The sequence below is a fragment of the Corylus avellana genome, chromosome ca5 (assembly GCF_901000735.1).
Source record: "Corylus avellana chromosome ca5, CavTom2PMs-1.0".
In the NCBI taxonomy this organism is placed as follows: domain Eukaryota; kingdom Viridiplantae; phylum Streptophyta; class Magnoliopsida; order Fagales; family Betulaceae; genus Corylus; species Corylus avellana.
In genome coordinates this window covers 26,953,955-26,975,183 of record NC_081545.1, presented here as the reverse complement: position 1 = coordinate 26,975,183, position 21,229 = coordinate 26,953,955, and the positions used below count along the sequence as shown (strand labels likewise).

At 34.6% G+C, this 21,229-nt stretch overlaps 2 protein-coding genes across 2 annotated transcripts; one reads left to right on the top strand and one right to left on the bottom strand.

Annotated features, from left to right (window-relative positions):
- Positions 1–4,150: 4,150 nt before the first annotated feature.
- Positions 4,151–17,501, top strand: LOC132181324 (bifunctional aspartokinase/homoserine dehydrogenase 1, chloroplastic-like). The gene is made up of 18 exons (XM_059594498.1): positions 4,151–4,387; positions 5,787–5,854; positions 5,964–6,338; positions 7,985–8,073; positions 8,183–8,486; positions 8,713–8,765; positions 8,846–9,060; positions 9,205–9,292; positions 9,373–9,486; positions 12,238–12,336; positions 12,652–12,846; positions 13,310–13,392; positions 14,714–14,939; positions 15,242–15,387; positions 15,597–15,732; positions 16,276–16,359; positions 16,447–16,539; positions 16,920–17,501. The coding sequence occupies exons 1-18, from the start codon at positions 4,248–4,250 to the stop codon at positions 17,163–17,165; spliced, it is 2,754 nt and encodes a 917-aa protein (XP_059450481.1). The 5' UTR covers positions 4,151–4,247; the 3' UTR covers positions 17,166–17,501.
- Positions 17,498–20,195, bottom strand: LOC132182050 (protein PARTING DANCERS). The gene is made up of 8 exons (XM_059595259.1): positions 20,129–20,195; positions 19,273–19,397; positions 19,109–19,197; positions 18,942–19,037; positions 18,754–18,848; positions 18,630–18,670; positions 18,423–18,506; positions 17,498–17,815 (listed from the first exon to the last, which is right to left on the bottom strand). Exons 1-8 carry the CDS (start codon positions 20,193–20,195, stop codon positions 17,660–17,662), a joined length of 753 nt encoding a protein of 250 aa, XP_059451242.1. The 3' UTR covers positions 17,498–17,659.
- Between the last annotated feature and the right edge of the window lie 1,034 nt (positions 20,196–21,229).

Sequence of the window (21,229 nt, the reverse complement as noted above, 5' to 3'; positions counted from 1 at the left end):
GTGATGATGACGAAGAAACGGAGACTCCAAAGAAATTCTTGCAAAACTATCATATGTGGAAATCTTGATAGTGTGGCGCCAAAACTTTGTTGTGCAGGTGATGTATATATGTTGAAGAGGGGATTTGGTTTTCACATGATGGAATTATGGGATTTGGCCGGGTGTGAAAAAAGGGTACCTAAATGGAGGCAACAAAAGTGTGGGGGAGAGGATGATTGCCATTGACGGGTCAAAAGGGAAGACTATATCCAACGGCAATTCGAACAGTACACATTGTTTACAAGGAAACCCAATCGAGGTTTTGAATGTTTCAATGCTGAGAGGTAATTGGAACAAGTCACACAAAACTTCTTGTTAGGAAATGTCCAAAATTTTTTAATTCCATTTTGCTTTTGCCTTTTGCTGGCCTATTTGACTTGTTACCTTAAGAGGAAAAACCATTGTTGACTTGGTTTGGTTTATCAAATTATCAATCATAAGAATTGCATATTATTATTATTATTATTTTATATTACATTTAGACAATGTCTTTCCAACTTTCAATTGTTGCAACATTTTACACTCCCCCCAAAAAAAAAAAAAAAAAAAAAAAATCAATTTTCTTGAATTTTTTTGTATTTATTTCATTTCTCTGAATTTGTTATTAGGATTATTTTTTTCATTTTTTGCACAAATTAAAGGAGAACATTGCAACCATAATAGTAGTTTAACGAGACATTGCAACAATTGAAAATTTGCGAAAAACATTGCAAATTGTTTTATAGTTACGGGGTAAACATGTTGCATTTTTTTTTTTTTTTAAGGTAAATGCTTATATGACAAACATACGTTACACCTGATCACTTGAGTCTACAAAAAGTAATCATATATATGTTCAATATCACGTCATTTTTTTTTATTTGAATAATGTTATTTCACACTCATTTAATATTGATTGATGTGATACGTTTTAAGTAATTTTCTTTTTGTAAGTGAATAAATAGTGTTACAGTAGCCCGTATAACATGAGTGTAAGAAATAAATATAAAAGGTTTAGAAACAAATTATATCCATGTATAAACAAATAAATTTTCTTCTAGAACGTAACGCACCATTTCAATCTAATTAGATTAACAATATATTCCATATCACAGCACTTTGTCGACACAACGGGAAGACAATGAAGGGTGACGAAGCAAATTAATAAACTTGTTCCACATACAGCCAAAGTGGTTTTTATGAGGCCTGCCATAATAGTTGACAAGTGAAGAAATGTTGTTTATTTTTTTTCCTAATTAAGAGCTGGTGTTGAATGTGATTGTGAGAGTAGTTGCACCAACTACAACTCATGTCACCGTGTAAAAAAAAAAAAAAACTAATACATAATGGCTCTGATTTGGCAGACAACTTGGTTACCTGATATAAACATTTGATTGTTAAGGTTGTTTTTTATACAACGGAGGGGATCATGCATTATGGTAATATTGCTGCCACTTTTGTAGCTGAGTTGAATATAAATTTAATTTTGTTTATTAAGAAAGAAAAATGCTAAATATATCTTTCTTTTTTTTTTAAAAAAAAAAAAAAAAAAATTTATTTTAACATGTTCACACAAGAGGGGGAAAGAGATTCGAACTAATAGTCTCTGCTTCATGAAGCGTGGTACACAGTCGATTGAGCTACTCCTTAAGAACAATGCTACATATATCTACGTTCAAATCATTGCCTGGTATTGTACATCTGTAGATCCAATCTAATAATGGTGTTTTTTAAAAGAAAAAATTGGTTCGAAAAAGTAAGAAGTTTGTTTTTTGGTTGATCCACGATTAAAATGTGTTTTATATATTGAATAATTTGTTATTGATTTAAACAAAAAAAAATGTGATTTTAATTTTCAAAACATAAACATATTTTCAAAACTGTTAACAAACAAGCTCTCTCCTTCACCACAATGTGTGAAGATGCCATCTCATCTTAAATGAATAATGTTATAAGTCTATTTTGTGTATCTCTCGTGTCATTCTAAAAATAATGTGATTTTTAAAATTACAATTCGATTAAAATTTAATAGTGATCAATCATAAGTTCAATGTTGATTTTACAAGTTACATCATTTTTTGATTAACACAATAAACTTATCTTAAATAGGACCGTGCAAAAAAGATAAATGTTAGTGATTAATAAGTTCTCTATATTTGGCCCATATTCTCTTACAAATTTAATAGACCAACTATTAGATTTGTGGAGTTCACCATTAACTTATGTGGGGTTCACATAAGTCCACAAATCTAATGGTCGATTTATATAATGAGATTGACCAAATATGGAGAAAATATTGATCACTAACATTTTTCGTGTAGAAACTTGTGAAACTTGACTCAACCTAATTATTCCAAGAGAAATGCTATGGGTTAATAAGTTTTTAATATTTGGCTTATATTTTTTTTATAAATTCAATAGATCAGCCATTAGATTTGTGTAGTCCACAATTGATGTATGTATGATCCACATAAGTCCATAAATCTAATGGTTGATTTATAAGATGAAATAGGTCAAATACGAAGAAAATATTGACTCGTAGCATTTTTCTTATTTCAAATCGAGCTCACTTGGTTCAGTGATCGGTGTATTAATTTGATTTTCATTACATTTTAGACTTTTATAAGTTCATAAATCTCTAAAAGGGATCAAAATTTAATAGTCCTCAACTCGAGAAATAATTACTTTTAGGAATACAAATTTAACCAAACAAAGACTAATCATTCAATTTTAAACATTTATTCTACTCACCAAAGGTACCCTACATTCATCTTCCTCCCCCCATCTGCTCAATTGGGTGAATTTTAATGGATTCTCAACAAAATGGATGGAATCTATTATTTCAAACTACAACTTGTACGATTATTCGAATAGAATCATGAGCAGAATAACGTAAACACGTGCCTAATTGGATGGTAAATGAATATCGAATAGTAGTTTTTTTTTTAAAAAAGCAATTAAATATTTAAGAATTAAGATTCACTATAATTTTAATATTTATTTATTTTTAAGTGGAGTCACCATCAAAAGGACCATTGCAGAGCATCAACAAACACAAAAAAAACACGAACTGAGCTACTGACACGGAGTGAAGGACTCTGATAGCTGATAAGTGAACCTTACGTGGCAAGATTCTATTGGTTCACCCTGTGTACAATAATTTATAATTCTACCAATAAAACGGAAATTACGATAATAAAATTTAAGATAATAATATCTGAAGTATATAATTAAAAATAGGAAAAAAATATAATTTAGCTCCTCAAACTACTTGTCATTTTTATTTTAGTTTCTTAATATTCAAAAAGTGATAAAGTTACCTTCAAACTACCAAACAGTTGCAATTTGACCACTCCGTTAGTTATTACCGTCAAATAGGATGACAAATTCAAAACTATGTCGTTTTAGCAAAGTTAATTACTAAAATGCCATTTTGAAAAAAAAATCAATTAAAAAAATGCCCCCAAAACACCGTCATTTTGAGGAAAAGAAAGAAAGAAAAAAGAAAAAAAAAAACGGTGGTTTAGAGGTGGCTCGTTGGACACCCCATGGCCTGAGGGTGGCTCTCTGGCCACCCCTAAATCACCGTTTTTTTTTTTTTTTTTTCTCTCAAAACGACGTCGTTTTGTGGGATTTTTTTTTTATTTTTTTTTATTTTTTTTTTATTTTTATCAAAATGACATTTTAGTAACTTAACCTTGTCAAAACGACATAGTTTTGAATTTTTCATCCTATTTGACGATAATGACTAATAAAATGGCCAAATTGTAACTGTTTGGTAGTTTAGGAAGTTACTTTATCACTTTTTGAATATTAAGAGGCTAAAATAAAAATAACTGATAGTTTGGGTGGCCAAATTATATTTTTTCCTTAAAAATAATAGCAAAACTTTTAGCAAATGAATAATATCTGCCTGGAGTGAAGTGTCTTTTTATAATAATTAATTGACCAAATTCTTAATAAGAAAGATATGAAATTGACCTGTAAATAATCAAATAATTTTAAATTTATTTGCACAGTTAAATTTTAATAAATAGGAAAGTAAATTAAATTTTATTTAGACAATTAAATTCCCATCTGAATTAGGAAACTGCCAAATTGTTTGATAATTGATGTGATCCCCATTCGTGGAGCCGAATCATTTTCATATACAAAAGCCGCCAATACACAGAGTCAGAATCCAGACTCTCTCTCTCTCTCTCTCTCTCTCTTTCTCTCGTAGCGCAGCCATGGCCTCGCTCTCAGCTGCGATCTCTCACTCGCCGCACATTCTCTCTCCGAAGTCATTGCCTCACCACGCGAAGCCTAAGAAGATCTGCCAATCGCAATGCCGTGCACTCCCCCTTCCTCGCCGCTCCCCTATTTGCAGGTATGCTCACTTTTCTTTCACCTTCCTTCGTTGCTTTTCCAGCTTTATTTTCTGTCTGGTTCCCGAGAAAGTGAAGCAAATGAATGAAGAGATTGTTAAGAAAAAGATCTCAAGTTTGGGTTTGGGTTTGGTTTATTTTCCTGCAATTTCTCACCAACCAAACGGGATTGAAGTTGTTGTTTGTTCAATTTTAGATATAAGCGTTATAGTTGGATGGCTTGGCTGTGTTTTTTTATGGTTACTTGCATGCGCCTCATGCAATCAGTTTATCGCAGTATGGAATCTGACCATAGCTAGAGCTGAATTCATGTAGGAGATGGGATAATACTTGGGCGCCATTGTCTGATGCAATGGTATAAGTCTTTGGCTATGAAGAGCAAGTGTACAGGGTTGGTTCTTGAGAGCGGCTTCTTTTTGCAAAATGAGAAAGAATAATTTATTTCAGTTCACACAATGAAAGGAGGTCGAGGGAGGCCGCAAACAACATCAGAGGACGATATGAGAAATGTAATGATAAATAGGAAGGTAACAAAGAGTATAATTTTGAATAGGATAGAATGTTGGCCCGACCCCTATCAATTGCCAAAAGCTACATATGCACCAATTTGATTGGTTTTAAAGCTTAGTTGAGTTGAGTTGAGTTTTAAAATAAGGACTGTATCTAGATCTTCATTCCCAGGATTCGCACTGAATAATGACCATGAGAGAATACTTGAGTTGAAGTTGTGTGTCCAAGAGTGGTTGAATTTGATTTTGGGGACTGAGAGGGAGACTAGTGAGGTTTGATTAAGAAATTGATTAAAAGTTGGTTATGCTGGAAAAGAGAAAGGGTTGGTCTATCTTCCTTAATGTACGTACACAGACACAGACACACATATTGCTCATTAATTTAACTCATGCACCCTGCGGGATTAGAAATTTTCAGAATACCTTATTTATTTTGGAAAACCACTAGTGGTTTCTCCATATAGTTGCAGAAAAGGTTTCTTTATTTGAACAATATTCAATTATGAATGAATTTCAAAGTTTTAATTCCATGGTGTATGATTAGTGATAGTACCAATACTTAATAAACAGGTTGTAGCATGTTTTGCGTATGCTTCATAATTTTATTTGTATTGTCCAATCATTCATACTATTGGGTTGCTGCAATTTCTTATTTGAACAATATCTTCCTGTTCAGATAGGAAATTTAGTATCTTATGTGGATTGCATTGTTACCTCCTCACATGTCCTTTAATTTTTTAATTTTCGTTTTTTTATAATGTTTCTACTTCGTAGATATCCAGTGTCAATCAAAGTTTACCCTCTAGGTTTTCTTCAAATATTGTCTCCCACTATTATGCTGTTTATATATTTATGAAGCTTTTTATTTATTTATTTATTTTAATTTTATCAGAATGAGTTTTGTTTCTCGGTGGGAAAGCAGAGGGACATCAAATACCCACATTTTTACTTCAGTTAGAGGTTCGTTATCTGCCCTCTGTGTCATAGCATATTTGAACTTTGCTTATGATCTTGTTGAACATAACTGTAAAGTTTTGTCTGTCATACCTTCCTCTCCATGCACTGTTAGATGTTTTACTGGATGAATCTGCGGAAAAGGTACAGCTCCCCAAAGGTGACACATGGTCTGTTCATAAATTTGGTGGTACCTGCGTAGGAAGCTCTGAAAGAATTAAAAATGTAGCGGATATTATTGTTAACGATGATTCAGAAAGGAAGTTAGTGGTTGTCTCTGCAATGTCAAAAGTCACAGATATGATGTATGACCTCATTGACAAAGCTCAATCACGGGATGAGTCCTATATATCTGCATTGGATGCTGTCTTAGAGAAGCACAAATCAACTGCACTTGACCTACTAGATGGGGATGATCTTGCTAGTTTCTTATCACGGTTGCATCATGACATCAGTAACCTTAAAGCAATGCTTCGTGCGATATATATAGGTATGAGACTTTATCTCTCTCTCTCTTGGTATTTACATGTGTGTGTGTGTGAGAATATAATTTTTGGGCCTAACCCCTATCCTCTTAATAATGTACTATATTTCAAACCCATGCCTGATATTGTACTATTCAGCTTAAAGATTGGAACCAAGCCTGTATCATAATCGCTCATATGCAACTGGATCTGTCATGTTATCTTGATATTGCTTCTTATTTATTTGTTTATTCATTTCTTGTTGGTGGTGAACATCTTGAAATTGGTGGCTGTCCAATTCATTCACAATTCTGAATAGAGTTTCTTGGAAGTGGTGGGCGTGAATCTATCAGTGAACTCAAGATAGTCAGGGAGTTCATATTTATAATTATCATATATATTTGTACCACTAGCTACATGACATGACATGACATGTGTTAGCCAGAGAGAAGTTGTTTTCCCTTTTCATTGGTTCTCTTTTCAAGCAAGTATGATATTCTATCTCTATTACATTTATGGAATCTTAAAGAGCACATACTTTAAACTTAGAATATACAAATCCCATCGGACTCGTAAGTTAATTACCAAGCAAAAAAGAAAAGAAAAGAAAAGAAAAGAAAAAAAAAAAAAAAACTTTTATGGCTTCTTTTACTACATTTAAGATGAATCTAGTTCTTCTTCAATAGTGCGGGATGTGTATTGAACACACCTTTAATGTTAGGATATAACCTTGGAATTCTGCTATGGACAATACTTCATAGGTGTATTAAAAAAAACATGTTAGTCGAAATTGTGATGAAGGATATGGCTTCTGATAGAGCTGAATGCAGAAAAAGAGGATTTTTTTTTTTTTCTCTGTGAGTTGAATTTTGACTTGCATTAAGGATGTATATTGTGATACTTAGAAAGTTTGTCCCATGCTGGGAAGATGAATTGCCCAAATTGAGTGGCTTGATTGTCTAAATTGAGTGAGTAGATTATAAAGGTGCTCATAGGTGTTAAGTCTCACATTGGTTCCTTACTAGGTGTGAGACTGGCCTTTATAAGTGATTTTAGGGAGCTCTAATTACAACTTGACTAATCCTTTTGGCTGGCGTTTTCCCTAGATCGTTACAAATGGTAGTAAAGCAACCTAATAATGCCATGTGACACCACATAATGTGGATCCTGATGAGAACGTCAAGGATTTGAGTACGGGAGACTGGGCTTTTATAAGTGATTCTAAGAAGCTCAAATTGCAACTTGACTGTGCACTTTGGGTTATGTATGGAATTAATGGTAATGATTGTGCTCTTTGGGTTATATCTCTAGGTACATTGGCATTTCTCTGTATTACACCTTAGTCAAACTTTTAGTATTAGATATGCAATGTTCTTGCTAGTCCAATAATAATATATGCTTTGAACTTTAAGAGATGCACTCTTAATTCTTGGTTCATGACTTTGGCTTAAAGTACAGTTTGATATTGCACTTACCAAAAAGATGTTGCTATTTTGCTGCAACTTTTAGCTGTTTGTAAATGATTCCTTCTTATTTGTCATTTTCTGATTTCATTTACTGACCTGCATGCACACTCATACCATACAACTATTGATTTTTGGTTCATATTGGGTAAGCTCCCAAGTTAGGGATTCTACATATAATATTGACTTCCATGCTTTGTGACTTGCAGCTGGTCATACAACAGAATCTTTTGTGGATTTTGTTGTAGGACATGGAGAACTATGGTCTGCTCAGATGTTGTCATCTGTTGTTAGAAAGGTCTGGTTATTGTTTGCTCATTATTTAAAGTGTCTGCTAAATGTAACTTTTCCAATTATCTTGTATATACCTGTTGTATTTTGCGTTCATTTTCTTTTTTCTTCTGCAGAATGGAGTGGACTGCAACTGGATGGATACAAGGGAAGTCCTTATTGTAAATCCTACTAGTACTGATCAAGTTGATCCTGACTACGTAGAATCTGACAAAAGACTCGAGAAATGGTATTCCCAAAATCCGTCTAAGATAATCATTGCAACTGGTTTTATTGCTAGCACATTGCAAAACATTCCTACTACCTTGAAGAGAGATGGAAGTGACTTCTCTGCAGCTATCATGGGTGCTCTATTCAGGGCTGGTCAAGTCACAATTTGGACAGACGTTGATGGTGTTTACAGTGCAGATCCCAGAAAAGGTTTGTGCTGGCCCTCATTTGATGTTTGTCTTCCATGTTACCAATTACTTGTATTTTAGAATGTATACTTGAGAATTTATCAATGGTTGTAAATGTTTACAAGAGATCTATCTCTAGCTATGTTGCTTGCAAAATCATTCTAATAATGGAACAATGCTTTTCTGGAATGTTCTAAAGCAACATTAATGTGGGTTTGATTCAATGCTGAGGATCATCTCTTCTGCAGTTAGTGAGGCAGTGATTCTGAGGACACTATCTTATCAAGAGGCCTGGGAAATGGTGAGCTTGACCACACATCTCTCAAAGTTGTTGAGAATTTCTAAATGCACATTTTTAACATTAACTTCAAAAAAGTGCAGTCATATTTTGGGGCAAATGTATTACACCCTCGCACCATAATTCCAGTGATGCAATATAGCATTCCAATTATAATAAGGAATATTTTCAACCTCTCTGCTCCTGGAACGAAGATTTGCCACCCTTTATTCAATGACAAAGAAGGCGCCCCAAATGTGGAGTCTCTTGTCAAAGGATTTGCAACGATAGACAACTTGGCCCTTGTAAATGTTGAGGGGTGAGCCATGGATCACAGTGATTGTTGCTGCCTATTTCTTTGTCTTTATAAATGTCTTATATTTATACATAAAAATGTCCTGTACTTATTTTTTATCCCCATTTATAACATTCCTTCTAACTCTTCATTGTTCACTTTTCCCAGAACTGGAATGGCTGGTGTTCCAGGTACAGCTCATGCTATTTTTGGTGCTGTAAAAGATGTGGGAGCCAATGTTATTATGATATCTCAGGTTCCTCGGTCTTCTCTTTTCAATTTTATTGTAGTTTGAAATTGTACAACATTGATGATGCTCATTAATTGGGTGTTTAGGCTAGTAGCGAGCATTCTGTGTGCTTTGCTGTGCCTGAGAAGGAAGTAAAAGCTGTTGCTGAGGCATTAAAGTCTAGATTTCGTCAAGCTTTGGATGCTGGGCGTCTATCTCAGGTGATTAACTTTGATTTATACTTCTTGGCCTAATTATAGGAGATTTAACGTTTAAGAAACTATTTAAAATTTACTGGACGAAACTTTATTTTTTATTTTGCATGTTAGGGTGCATTGTGGTTTATTTTGTTTTTTCCATAGAAAATCATCATTAGTATGTTGTCAAGGATTCATCAAACTTGGAAGGTTTCTTGGGTTGGTCACCGATCTAGTATGTGTCATCATACTTGGGGGATTGCTAGGGAAATGGTTAGGAGTTGGCGATTTTATTTGAGGAGATAAGTTGGAGGCAAACATTTCAGTGAGGTAGGTCCAAGGTGGTGATAAGCTACTTAGAATTGATAGTGTTTCACCCCTATGTGCTCATCAATGAAATTAATTATATATAAAAAAAGAATTGATAGTATTGTAGTAATTTTGTGTGGCATGAATTTGTACTACTATTGTATTAGTAGCAATGAGAATTTTGGTTTAATTGATTCAAAGATTCTATAATGGGGTGGGTCTCTGGAAATTCAGTAGCAGAGGTTGGGGAGGAGTGTTCTTGATTTACTAGATTTGAGGTGGGTGACGACTCTAAGATTAGTTTTTGGCATGATGTGTGGTGTGGGGAGCAATCCCTTAAGGAAGTGTTTCTGGAATCGTTTAGCATTGCTTGCTTAAGGGATGCTTTTGTGGCAGATTATCTTTAGTTCCTTAATGGCTCTCTTGAGTGGACATTAATTTTATAAGAGCAGTGCATGATTGGGAATTAGAATTCTTTATTTTGTTCTTCGATCAGTTGTATTTCATTAGTTAAAAACAAGATGGTGTAGACAAGTTTTGTTGGAACCCCTCCAAGAAAGGGTTGTTTGATGTAAGAACATTCTATAATGTCTTAAGCCCGCATGACAACATTCCTTTTCCTTGGAGATGTATTTGGCAGAGTAAGGCCCATTTGAGAGTGGCTTTATTTGTTTGGTCGGCTGCTTTTGGTAAGATCCTCACTTTGGATAACTTGAGGAAACGACATATCATTGTGGTAGATTGGTGTTGCTTGTGTAAGAAGAGTAGGGAAATCGTTGACCACCTTTTACTTCATTGTGAAACAGCTAGTGCCTAATGGAACTCTTATCTTCAGTTTGTTCGGTTTAGCTTGGGCCATGCCTCATTGAGTGAGATATCTCTTCGCTTGTTGGAGATGGCAGTTTGGTAGTCCTCAAAGCGAAGCTTTCTGGAGGATGATTCTGCTTTGCTTGTTGAGGTGTATTTGGAGAGAGAAATTTCCGAAGCTTTGAAGACAGTGAAAGGACGGTGGCAGAGTTAAAGACCTTTATTAATACCCTTTTCCTTTGGATGGTTGCCTGTGATTGTTCTCATAATTATAGCTTTCATGATGCTTTTGCCCTTTTTTTTTTTTTTTTTTGTTCTGGTTAGGTGTTTTTCTTGTATACTTCGTGTACTTAGGTGTGCCATTTGATTTTAATGAATTTCAATTACTTATAAAAAGGGGGAAAATATACTTTAGCCCCTGAACTATTAGCACCTTTACTCTTATGCTACCAAACTTTAAAAAGTGACATTTGGACCCCTTGAACTACCAACCCTTGTCAAATAAGCCAACCCGTTAGTAATTGGTGTCAAAATAGATGGAAAAGTAGTCACCTGCGCTGCACGTGACTACTTTTGAACATTTCTTACCAAACTATCCTTCAAAATTATTAAAAAAATGAAATAAAATAAAAAACTCTTACACTGAATTAAAAAAGGGGTTAAATGCTATTTTAGTACGTGTGCTTTGGACCATTATCAAATAACCATTTTGGTTTCAAAAACTATCACACTTGGTACTTGAAATTGTCTAATTATCGGAGTTAGAAAAAAAAAGAAAAAACATGTATCCTCATTTTAGTAGCAAATGGGTGGGTATCATTCCAATTCCATGACCATGATGCATTGTTCTACATAAATGTATTCACTTATATTGAGTGCTCGGAATAAAATAGAGCTTGCCCCATTTCTTTGACCATGTAAGGAAAGCCATGAGGTCTCTTAGTTGATCACTTACTCCTTTGCCTGTTTGTGTCAGTCTTATCTTTTTTTTTTTTTTTTGTCAGTTTTTTTTTTCTTAAACTAAACTTGTGAGCTCGAGTGCTACCTTAATGGCTTATGAACTATTTAACACTTGGCTTATTAATGTGGAAATTAACGTTCGAACATTGGTTTTTGAGTTTCCCCCTTGGTTCTGTGTCTAAGACTCTAAACTTGAACATACTTTCTTGTTCTTCCTGTACCTTTTTTTGGCTTGCAAATACTTAAGAACTTGCAACTTGGATATACTGTTAAGTATTGGTAAAATTTTGGTGTTCCTTCTTTGTTATCATCATTGATTTTTTATTCATTTAAAACAATAATAATCATTGTGGTCACATTAAGTGGATTAAACTGACACAGATGCTTCCCCTGGTTTGGATACTATATTTCTGTGTTTATCACTCTTAAGTATGATATGGTGATGGGCTCATTCGTGCTTGTTCCTTCATTAAGTGCTTGCCATCAACATATTTATATTATGTTCACATTTGTTTGACACACTATCATATGATAATTCTTTCTTAGCTGAGTCCCTTTTAGAAATTTAGTCTCAGAGCAATGCTTTTCTATATATTTTTTTTAAATTTTTTTTGATATGATATGAATGCTTATATTCTTGATTGTATTTGTTTATAGTTTTCTGAATTCCTATTTGTCTATTTTAATTACCTTGCTCAGGTTGCAGTCATCCCAAACTGTAGCATTTTGGCAGCTGTTGGCCAGAAAATGGCAAGTACTCCTGGTGTTAGCGCCACCCTTTTCAATGCACTGGCGAAGGTTAGTGTGTCATCCATGTTTGCATGAATCAATATGATAGTTGTCTTGATTTATGGTTGTTATTTTTTAATGTAATTCTGTATGTGTTTTTGTCATCTTTGAAATTTGAGGCTTATTTGATCTGTGTGCTCAAACAAGTGATTTGTGAGAAATCATTGATGAAGTTGCACTACAGCATTGGGCTTTTCTCTTTTTCACTTTTTTTGTTTTTTTTTTTTTGGGTACTTGTTTTCATGAGTGAAGTTATGCTCATTATTCAATTTTCTCAAATTTCCATGACAAAGTCCAACTCTTTTCTTAATTCAAACAATGCAGGCAAACATTAATGTTCGTGCTATAGCTCAAGGTTGTTCTGAGTACAACATTACTGTAGTAGTCAAGCGAGAAGATTGTATAAAGGCCCTAAGAGCTGTCCACTCTAGATTTTATCTTTCAAGAACCACCATAGCAATGGGCATTATTGGACCTGGATTGATTGGTAGCACATTACTTGAGCAGCTAAGTGATCAGGTGCTCTTTTTTTTTGGATAAATTTTCTCATATTCTTCATCATTTTTTCCTACCATCTTTCACTTATATGTGTTAGCATGCCTCATACCATGTCATATTATTTTTGGACATTAAATTACCTTGATTTTTCATATATATTTGAATAGAACATCTGGCAACATGAAATAAATTCACATTTACGGTATACTTTTAGGTTATCTCATATATGTATAACTTTTGAGCTTATTATATTAAAATTAGAGCAGTTTTAACCTTAATTCTTTTTTCGTTAGTTAGGGGGGTGAATTCAAGGCATAATAATGCTTCTTTATTTATTTATTATTTTTTTGGTCTCTTGCGTAGTCAGTGGTTTGGGTTTTAAAGTTATGAATCTTAAGGCTGTTGAATTGCTGAACTTGAAGATGTTTTAATTTTTATGTCATTCATTTATTTAAGACTTCCTTTTTTCTTTTTTTGGGTGCAGGCAGCAGTCCTTAAGGAAGAATTTAATATTGATCTGCGTGTTATGGGAATCACTGGCTCAAGGACAATGCTTTTGAGTGATGTGTAAGTGAAAAACTTTGAATTTAAATTTCTTACTTTCAAAAGCTTTGTATCAAGTAAATTCAAAAATGGGAATGGTTGTTTGAGTAGAGCATGGCCCCCTTTGCTTTTCCTGTTTTGCCAAAATGTAACATTGTAACCCATGTTGAGAAGTTCATCCAAAACAGCATACAATATGACAAACGAAGCCTTAAAAGAAATCTCTGAACACCCCAGACAATTCTGCTTGCACAGGCTCCATGTGTTATAGAATGCATCGTATGGAAGGAACCTTCATTTTGAGCATTTTAGTTTTTGGTCAGTATAGGCTGAACTAAGTGCCTACTTAAAAAGCACCTGAATTACTTGGTTGACTTGAACTCTATTTAATTGGTTCTTGTTTCTGGATTCAAGTCCAACATTCTGCCTTATTCCATTAGTTTTCCTTGGCATTGCTGTCTCTTGAAATCTCAATCCTGTCACTACAGCCTCATGGCATTGCCCAGTACTGAGGCTAAACTAAATAACACATTAATTTTTTTTATTATTTGAGGGGCACAATTGTATTTTCATGCCCTTTTTGTTATCTATTTTATGGAAAACATTAATAGAGGTCTCGATTTACAAATGCCTAAAGCACGAGACTTGATTTCATGAAATTGAAACTGAGATTTTACTATAAAAAAAGGTGAAAGCATGAGGGTTATGTGACATAATTTCCCTTTTAAAGATGATCATAAAGGTGCTGTTACAAAAGATAGACATGCACATCTGTAATATATTTTACTGTTTTTGCCATTGAAAGCAGTTATGTTTTAAAGCCTCTGCTTGACATTATAGAACTTCTGAGAATAGATATATGACATCCGAATTTTTTACCTTTTTTTTAAAAAGAAAAGATATATCCAAATTTCCATTTGGAGCACATGCTACAGCAAATTGTTGGAACCCCTGACCACCATTATGGCATGATTTCAGCCAGGGTGAGAAATGCTTCTTCTTGTCCAATGCATGTTATTGGTTTTATAGCTATTGGCATTAATGTTCTTACAAAGCAGTCTTTAAGTGCATTTAGCTTCTCACCTGGCTCTGTATTCTAGTGAACAAAGGAAAAAAATGGTTTTTTCTCTTCAAAATTTGATACTAAGAATAAACTCTCCTCCGAGTCTAATGAATGCCTACTACCGAATTTTGTGCTTAAAAATGAGTAAATGTTGTGCTTTAACGTATGCTTGGACTTGTTTGTGGATTAACTAGATTCCTGTTGCCTGTTTGATTCATTGTGATTCAGCCATTTTTCACTCTATGACTATTAATCTTGAATCTGTATCATTTCTGGTTGTAGGGGTATTGAACTATCTAGATGGAGAGAACTTCAAAAGGAAAAAGGAGAAGTGGCTGATTTGGAGAAATTCACTCAACATGTGCATGGGAATCATTTTATTCCAAATACTGTTTTGGTAGACTGCACAGCTGACTCTGTCGTTGCGAGTCATTATTATGATTGGTTGAGGAAAGGAATTCACGTAATTACCCCTAATAAAAAGGCGAATTCAGGACCACTTGATCAGGTAATATCAGTAATTTGATGTCATAGACTTGCAGGATGAGTTGTTTCTTATATTGTATCAACAATATAAAGCCAAGATTTGAACTTTAAGGAATCTTCCATAAGTGCTCAGAGGTTCTCATACATGATAAAAAACGAAATTCCAATAGAAATGAAATCACAAGGGTAAACCAATTCGTCTAAGTGAGAGACCTGTATACTAGAAAAAAAGAAAGTGATAATTACTACAATAATATATTCCATATTTTTCCTTATAATTATTCATGTTGTGTCTATTGTGACATCTTTGCTGTCCAATTCCAGTACTTGAAGCTGAGAGCTCTTCAACGGCAATCCTATACACATTACTTCTATGAGGCTACTGTTGGAGCTGGTCTTCCAATCATTAGCACTTTACGAGGTCTTCTAGAAACTGGGGACAAAATATTGCGCATTGAAGGCATCTTCAGGTTTTGTTATGTAGTATCCCTTTTCCCTTTTTCTTCGTCTTTTAGATTTTGAAGGTAGGGATTCAATGTGAACAGTGTCAAACATCACCCACCCTTCCCCTGGACTGAGGAAAAAGAAAAGAAAAAGAGAAACCTAATGCGCTTTTTAAGACAAAAAGTATTGATGGTTAGATGTGTACCAGATACTTATATTTTATTTGCTATTGCAGTGGGACTTTGAGTTACATCTTCAACAACTTTATTGGTAAACGAGCTTTCAGTGAGGTGGTGGCTGAAGCAAAACAAGCCGGTTATACCGAGCCAGATCCAAGGGATGATCTGTCTGGAACAGATGTTGCTAGAAAGGTATTATCTATTTAATTTGTTGTCTGCTGTATACTTGGGTTGCGCCTTTGCGCTTTTTAATGAATTTGCAATTACTTTTAAAAAAAAATTGTTGTCAGCTGCATTTTAAATGGAACAGAATTTTGTACGTTGTTTGCCACCACTTATTGCTAAATGTCAAAAAGGTGCATTGAATCTACACCATCCCTTGGATATCCCTTTGGGAGCAGCTCGATCAAGTGTCTAAAAAATTGATTATGTTCCAGGCAGAGCCACTTAGCTTAACCTAACAATCAAATTTCAAAGTTTCTTTTGTGAAAAATATAGTTAACTTGTTGCCCTTTTCCTACTGCTGATGTTTCAACTTTCTACCATGGGTGAGCTTGAGCTAGCCTGGTAGCTGGTATGTCCCCATTGTATTGAATACAAAATTGTGGCTGCTGATTGAAGAGGCCTGTTGTCAGCATATGCCGTTTTTTTTTTTTTTTTTTTTGCTGCTTAATAATACTTAATTACAACCCCAAACTTAACTGTTAACTGTCTCATTTCTTTTATCTGTCGCAGGTGATAATCCTTGCTAGGGAGTCTGGTTTAAAGCTAGAACTATCTGATATTCCCGTTCAAAACCTTGTGCCTGAACCATTAAGAGTAAGAACTATCTTTGTCAACCATAGAGCGATTTACCGAGTACATAAATACACCTTTGATATGGATATCCCTATGATTTTGCTGCAGGCTAGTGCTTCAGCTGAGGAATTTTTGCAACAACTGCCACAGTACGATCAGGACATGACCAACAATCGACAGGTTGCCGAGGATGCAGGGGAAGTGAGTATCTTTAAGACACTACTTGTTTGAACCTACTCAAAAGGGTAGCCGGATGTTATTGCTAAACTAACCAGCCATTTTAAATGATCACGGTTTATAGGTGTAATTAGTCTCTCTAAATGTTGAATGAAGTGAACTGGTTAAACTCTCACTTTGGCATCCCCTGGGATCATATAGCATTTGAGTGTCCTATCATTCGTGCAAAAAAAAAAAAAAAAGCATCCATTAGAGTTGTTAGTTTTTATAATTTGTTATTTACACAATTTTGGATTTTTGCTACCATTGATGTTGATGGTGCCTTCTATTTTATTTTTCTCTAATTCTGCTTTTTTTTAAAGTATTTTCCCTCTGTTCCTGATGAGCTTGTGATATATTTCAAGGTCTTGAGATACGTCGGGGTTGTGGATGTGGTTAATCAGAAAGGTCTAGTGAAGCTGCAAAGATACAAGAAAGATCATCCATTTGCACAACTCTCTGGATCAGATAACATTATTGCTTTTACCACAACAAGATACAAAAGCCAGCCTTTGATAGTCCGAGGACCGGGTGCCGGGGCTGAAGTCACGGCTGGTGGAATATTCAGCGACGTATTGCGGCTTGCCTCTTACCTTGGTGCTCCATCGTAGTAACATTCATTCACAAGGCCGTAGTCCATGTCCTTCAGGCCCTCTAAGTTATGTTTTTTTTTTCTCCTGTTGGACATGTGGTAGTTAATAGATCCTTTGTATGCCACTGTTATTTTATGGGTACTATAGGTTGATCTACGAAGTGGCTTTAAAACCAGGAGGTGCAACTGTAGGAAGCATTTTGGCCACTGGAAAAGAGTAGTTTTTAAGAAAATAGGTTCCGTTACTGCTCTTTTCCTTTCTCGAGTACATAATGGCTAATGCCATGTGACCATCCTTTTGGTCTAGCAGGGATATATTGGTAATTTAATAAAACTTTTTTTTTCTGCGAGGTAATTCTATTACAGTAATGCAAACAACCAAGCTGCTGATTTAACCAACAACTATTAATCTTCATATTCAAATTGCAATATTCTATGGGTCATCTAGTAAAAAATATCACCTCTAAGACTGCCTGACAAAATATTTCAAAATTTCATTCAAGTAAGTTCTTTCTATGATGTATTGAACTTGGGGCAGAGGTAAAACTTTGGATCTCTGAAAAACCTAGAAATTGTTTCTGCCTTATCAGCTGAAAGGTCGGTGTTTTCCAGAATGTACTCCTTCGATGCCTTTGCAATTGCTTCAACCGAACCAATCGCTTGATGAAGCTGCAGAGAAATGTCAGGATAAGAAAGTCCAGAAAACCTCAATGAGCACATCATATGAATGAATAAACAGAAACAGTGAGAAACTATCCAACCATTAGGTAATGGTTGCAAAAGATTTGCAGATGATGCCAGGCCCATTATATGCCAGAGGATATGCAGGAATGAGCCTATCAGGATCCTTCTAATAAGTTGTATGGACTTTTTTGTATCATTAATCATACTTTACTTTCTTTGACAGACCACTTAGAAGCAAATAAATTAAAGTCTTGCAGAGGACTTTGGAGAGGAATAGGATCCTCTCAATTTCAAGTGAAAATGGCCAAAATTTTATTCTATAGATATAATGGTGTATGTGATACCGCGGGTGAATATGTTGCCACGCCATTTAATTTTAAATAACATGACATCATATACAACGTTTGATTTTCTAGAGACTACCTTTGCAATTTGGTTTAAAATCGTACCTTTTGTATGTGAAATCATAATGTCAAACACACTCTTAAGGATCCAAAACCATGGTGATAAATTTGGAACTCTGGTTTTCACGACCATATAGTTATTGAATATGTTTGAACAAGTTGGTTTCATTATAGTGGGTTAAAATTACCGCATTCGCATCATGATTGTCAATGCTTGGTATGGATGTGACAACTCTAAGGAAAGCGTCCATTCCCTGCACTGAGCGTTTCCTCTTCACAAAACAAGAGAAGATAAACGCGCACTTATGTGCATCTTGAAAAAACAATGAATGGTAATTTAGATATTTAATTTTGAGTACAAAATAAAAGCAAGAGAATAGTTCTAATCAACTGACCTCAGCTTTCAATTTTGCTATGACATCCGTTTGTTTGCACACTGCAATTTACATGTTTATTTAGGGAAATCACTTGGGAGGAATCCATTCAACCGAACTTCAAATGATAAGCTCTCTTACTTACACCCACGAGAGAGAGCTATCTTGACAATCTTCTCAAAGCCCATCTCCAAGCCTTGCACAGGCACAAAGGTTGGCTTACCAAGCTCCATGCCGTATCTTTCACAGAGCCAAACAAATCCAAGTTCTTTAAAATCAGTCAAATGCCCCAAAATAAATCAATTATGACATAATAAGTTTCATATGACTCACTTGAAGTAAGAGCGAACAAACAAATCATATTGTTCCTTGGTTGATAGGATGACAACAACATAGAGATTTGCAAATTGCCCCTTCAGTTTCTTAACTCTGCATAGAATTGATCAGATTAAGCATTCAACCAGGCAAGAGGTTCAAAATCTACAACAGCATGGATATACCTGCTGAACACTGGTGAGATGAATTTGGAATCCAAGTTTGTCACAAACACGAATGCCACTGACAAACCCCCACAATTGAAGATGAAATCCTAGAAATAAAACCGCCCAAATGAGCAATAATGTGCCAACTTTACTCAGAATATAAGCAAAATAGATGCATATACCGGGGCGATTGGGACAAAATTCAGGCGGAAAGAATTTGCACTGAGGAAGGAGGAGACAAAATTTATGAAAGATGGGTGTTGTTCATTTCTCCATGTGGTGCGCATCATACAAACCCCACCACAACCTGCAGTAGTCAAACAAACACTGGCTCAAACTACGCCGTTTCAAAAAGACATACAAATGAATGCCACACCAAATGTTTAATGCAACTCACAGTGATCAGCTTCAAATCTTTACACAGAATCTCTCATGTTAAAAAATTACTAAAGATCATGAGCTAAATATGCAAAATTCAAAAAAAATTATTATCGTTATTGTTTAGCTAGAAAAAATTCTAAGCCTCTTTGTTTTTAAGCAATGATGCGGAAAACTATGATCATGTTGTGGAAGAAGGTCATGGAAATTTTATGATGTTTAACATCTCTCACTATATTTTTACATGTTTCAAATATTTTGCAAAAAAATTGTTACTGAACTAAAAGCAGCAAATCTCCGTTTGGTTCCTAAGAAATTGAACAGTATAAATAACTTGCTGAATTTATCAGGCACAATTATTCCTGCGGATCTTCTCAGGAACCAAACAGAATTTAATGCTCTCTTTAGATGCTGAGAGAATCTGATAGAGAACAAAGAGAGAGAATGAATTTGACTCTTGACAAAAAAAACAGAACTGAATTTTTTTAAATTCGACAACCGATTGCGTTTTCCTTTTCATTTACAAAGTAGCCGTGAGATTCGTAGTCAAATTTTGATTTCTGGTTCTACGGTTTCTGAGGAGCCAAACAGTGCGCAACTGGAACGAAATGGAGCCAAACAGAATAATAACAAAGCATTGAATTGCGAGGGAAAAGGAACCTGAGTTGGTAAGCTTTGATGGATTTTGAGCCGTCGGATCTCTGTATCTTGTTTCAAAATTCGCCATTTGTGAAGCTGAAAAGAAAGCTCTAGAGAGAGAGAGAGAGAGAGAGAGAGAGATTTGAGAGAAGTGGAAAGAAAAGGGAGAGCCTTGTTGAGTATTGGAACTATGAGAGAAAAAAACGGTTTATTGTATGAATCGCAAACCCGCGCAACCTTGGTTTAAAATTCACACGTGTTTCTTCTCTTTGTTAAATATGTACATTTTTTTATTTATTAAAATAATATTTTATTATTTTTAAATGTTGATACCTAGGGGTGGTTTGGTCACCACACTCAGGGTATCATTTTTTAAAAAACCTTTTTTTCTAAAAAATAATAATAATAATTTTAATGGTATTTATGTAAATTTAGTCTTTAAACTTGTAATATTTTCGTCATTTTACAATTTTTTAAAACAATTTTGACTAAGGGGGAGTGCAGTTTTTTTAAACAAAATGATAGTTTAATCCAGCTGAGTATGATAACCTAAAAAGAAAATCAAATTTCTTTTTGAAAACCCTTACTTTCTCTTGTGAGTTAGGTGAAGATGGAACTAGTCCTCTATAACGAATAATGATATATCTCCACTACACTAATATTTTTTGTCGGGTGGACGGGGTGGAGCCACCCCCACTGCCCCTTTTATGGGGGTGAAGTCACCATTCACGGACTCCTTTTGTGGGGATGGAGGGTGGTCGCGTAGATTTTTACCCATCTTTTTTCTTTTATATAAGTTTTTTGGCAAAATTATTTACTAATAGGCATGTGTATCAAAATATAGTTGTCATGTCTTCATTGGTCTAAATGGACAATATGACAAGTGAACAAGTTATCCATTAAAGACCACATATGCAAAAGAACATCTACCTCGATATTTTTTCATCATTCTCTATTTTTTATTTTTTTAAATTAACCATTAAATTTTTAAGATTCTATGAAAGAGCAGATAGATACTATAGCATTTCTCTATGCAAAATTCAGGAATTTTGGGATTTTTTTTTCCCCCTTTTTACAAGCAATGGTTGGTCTTCATAAAAAATAAAAAAAAGGAAGAAAAGA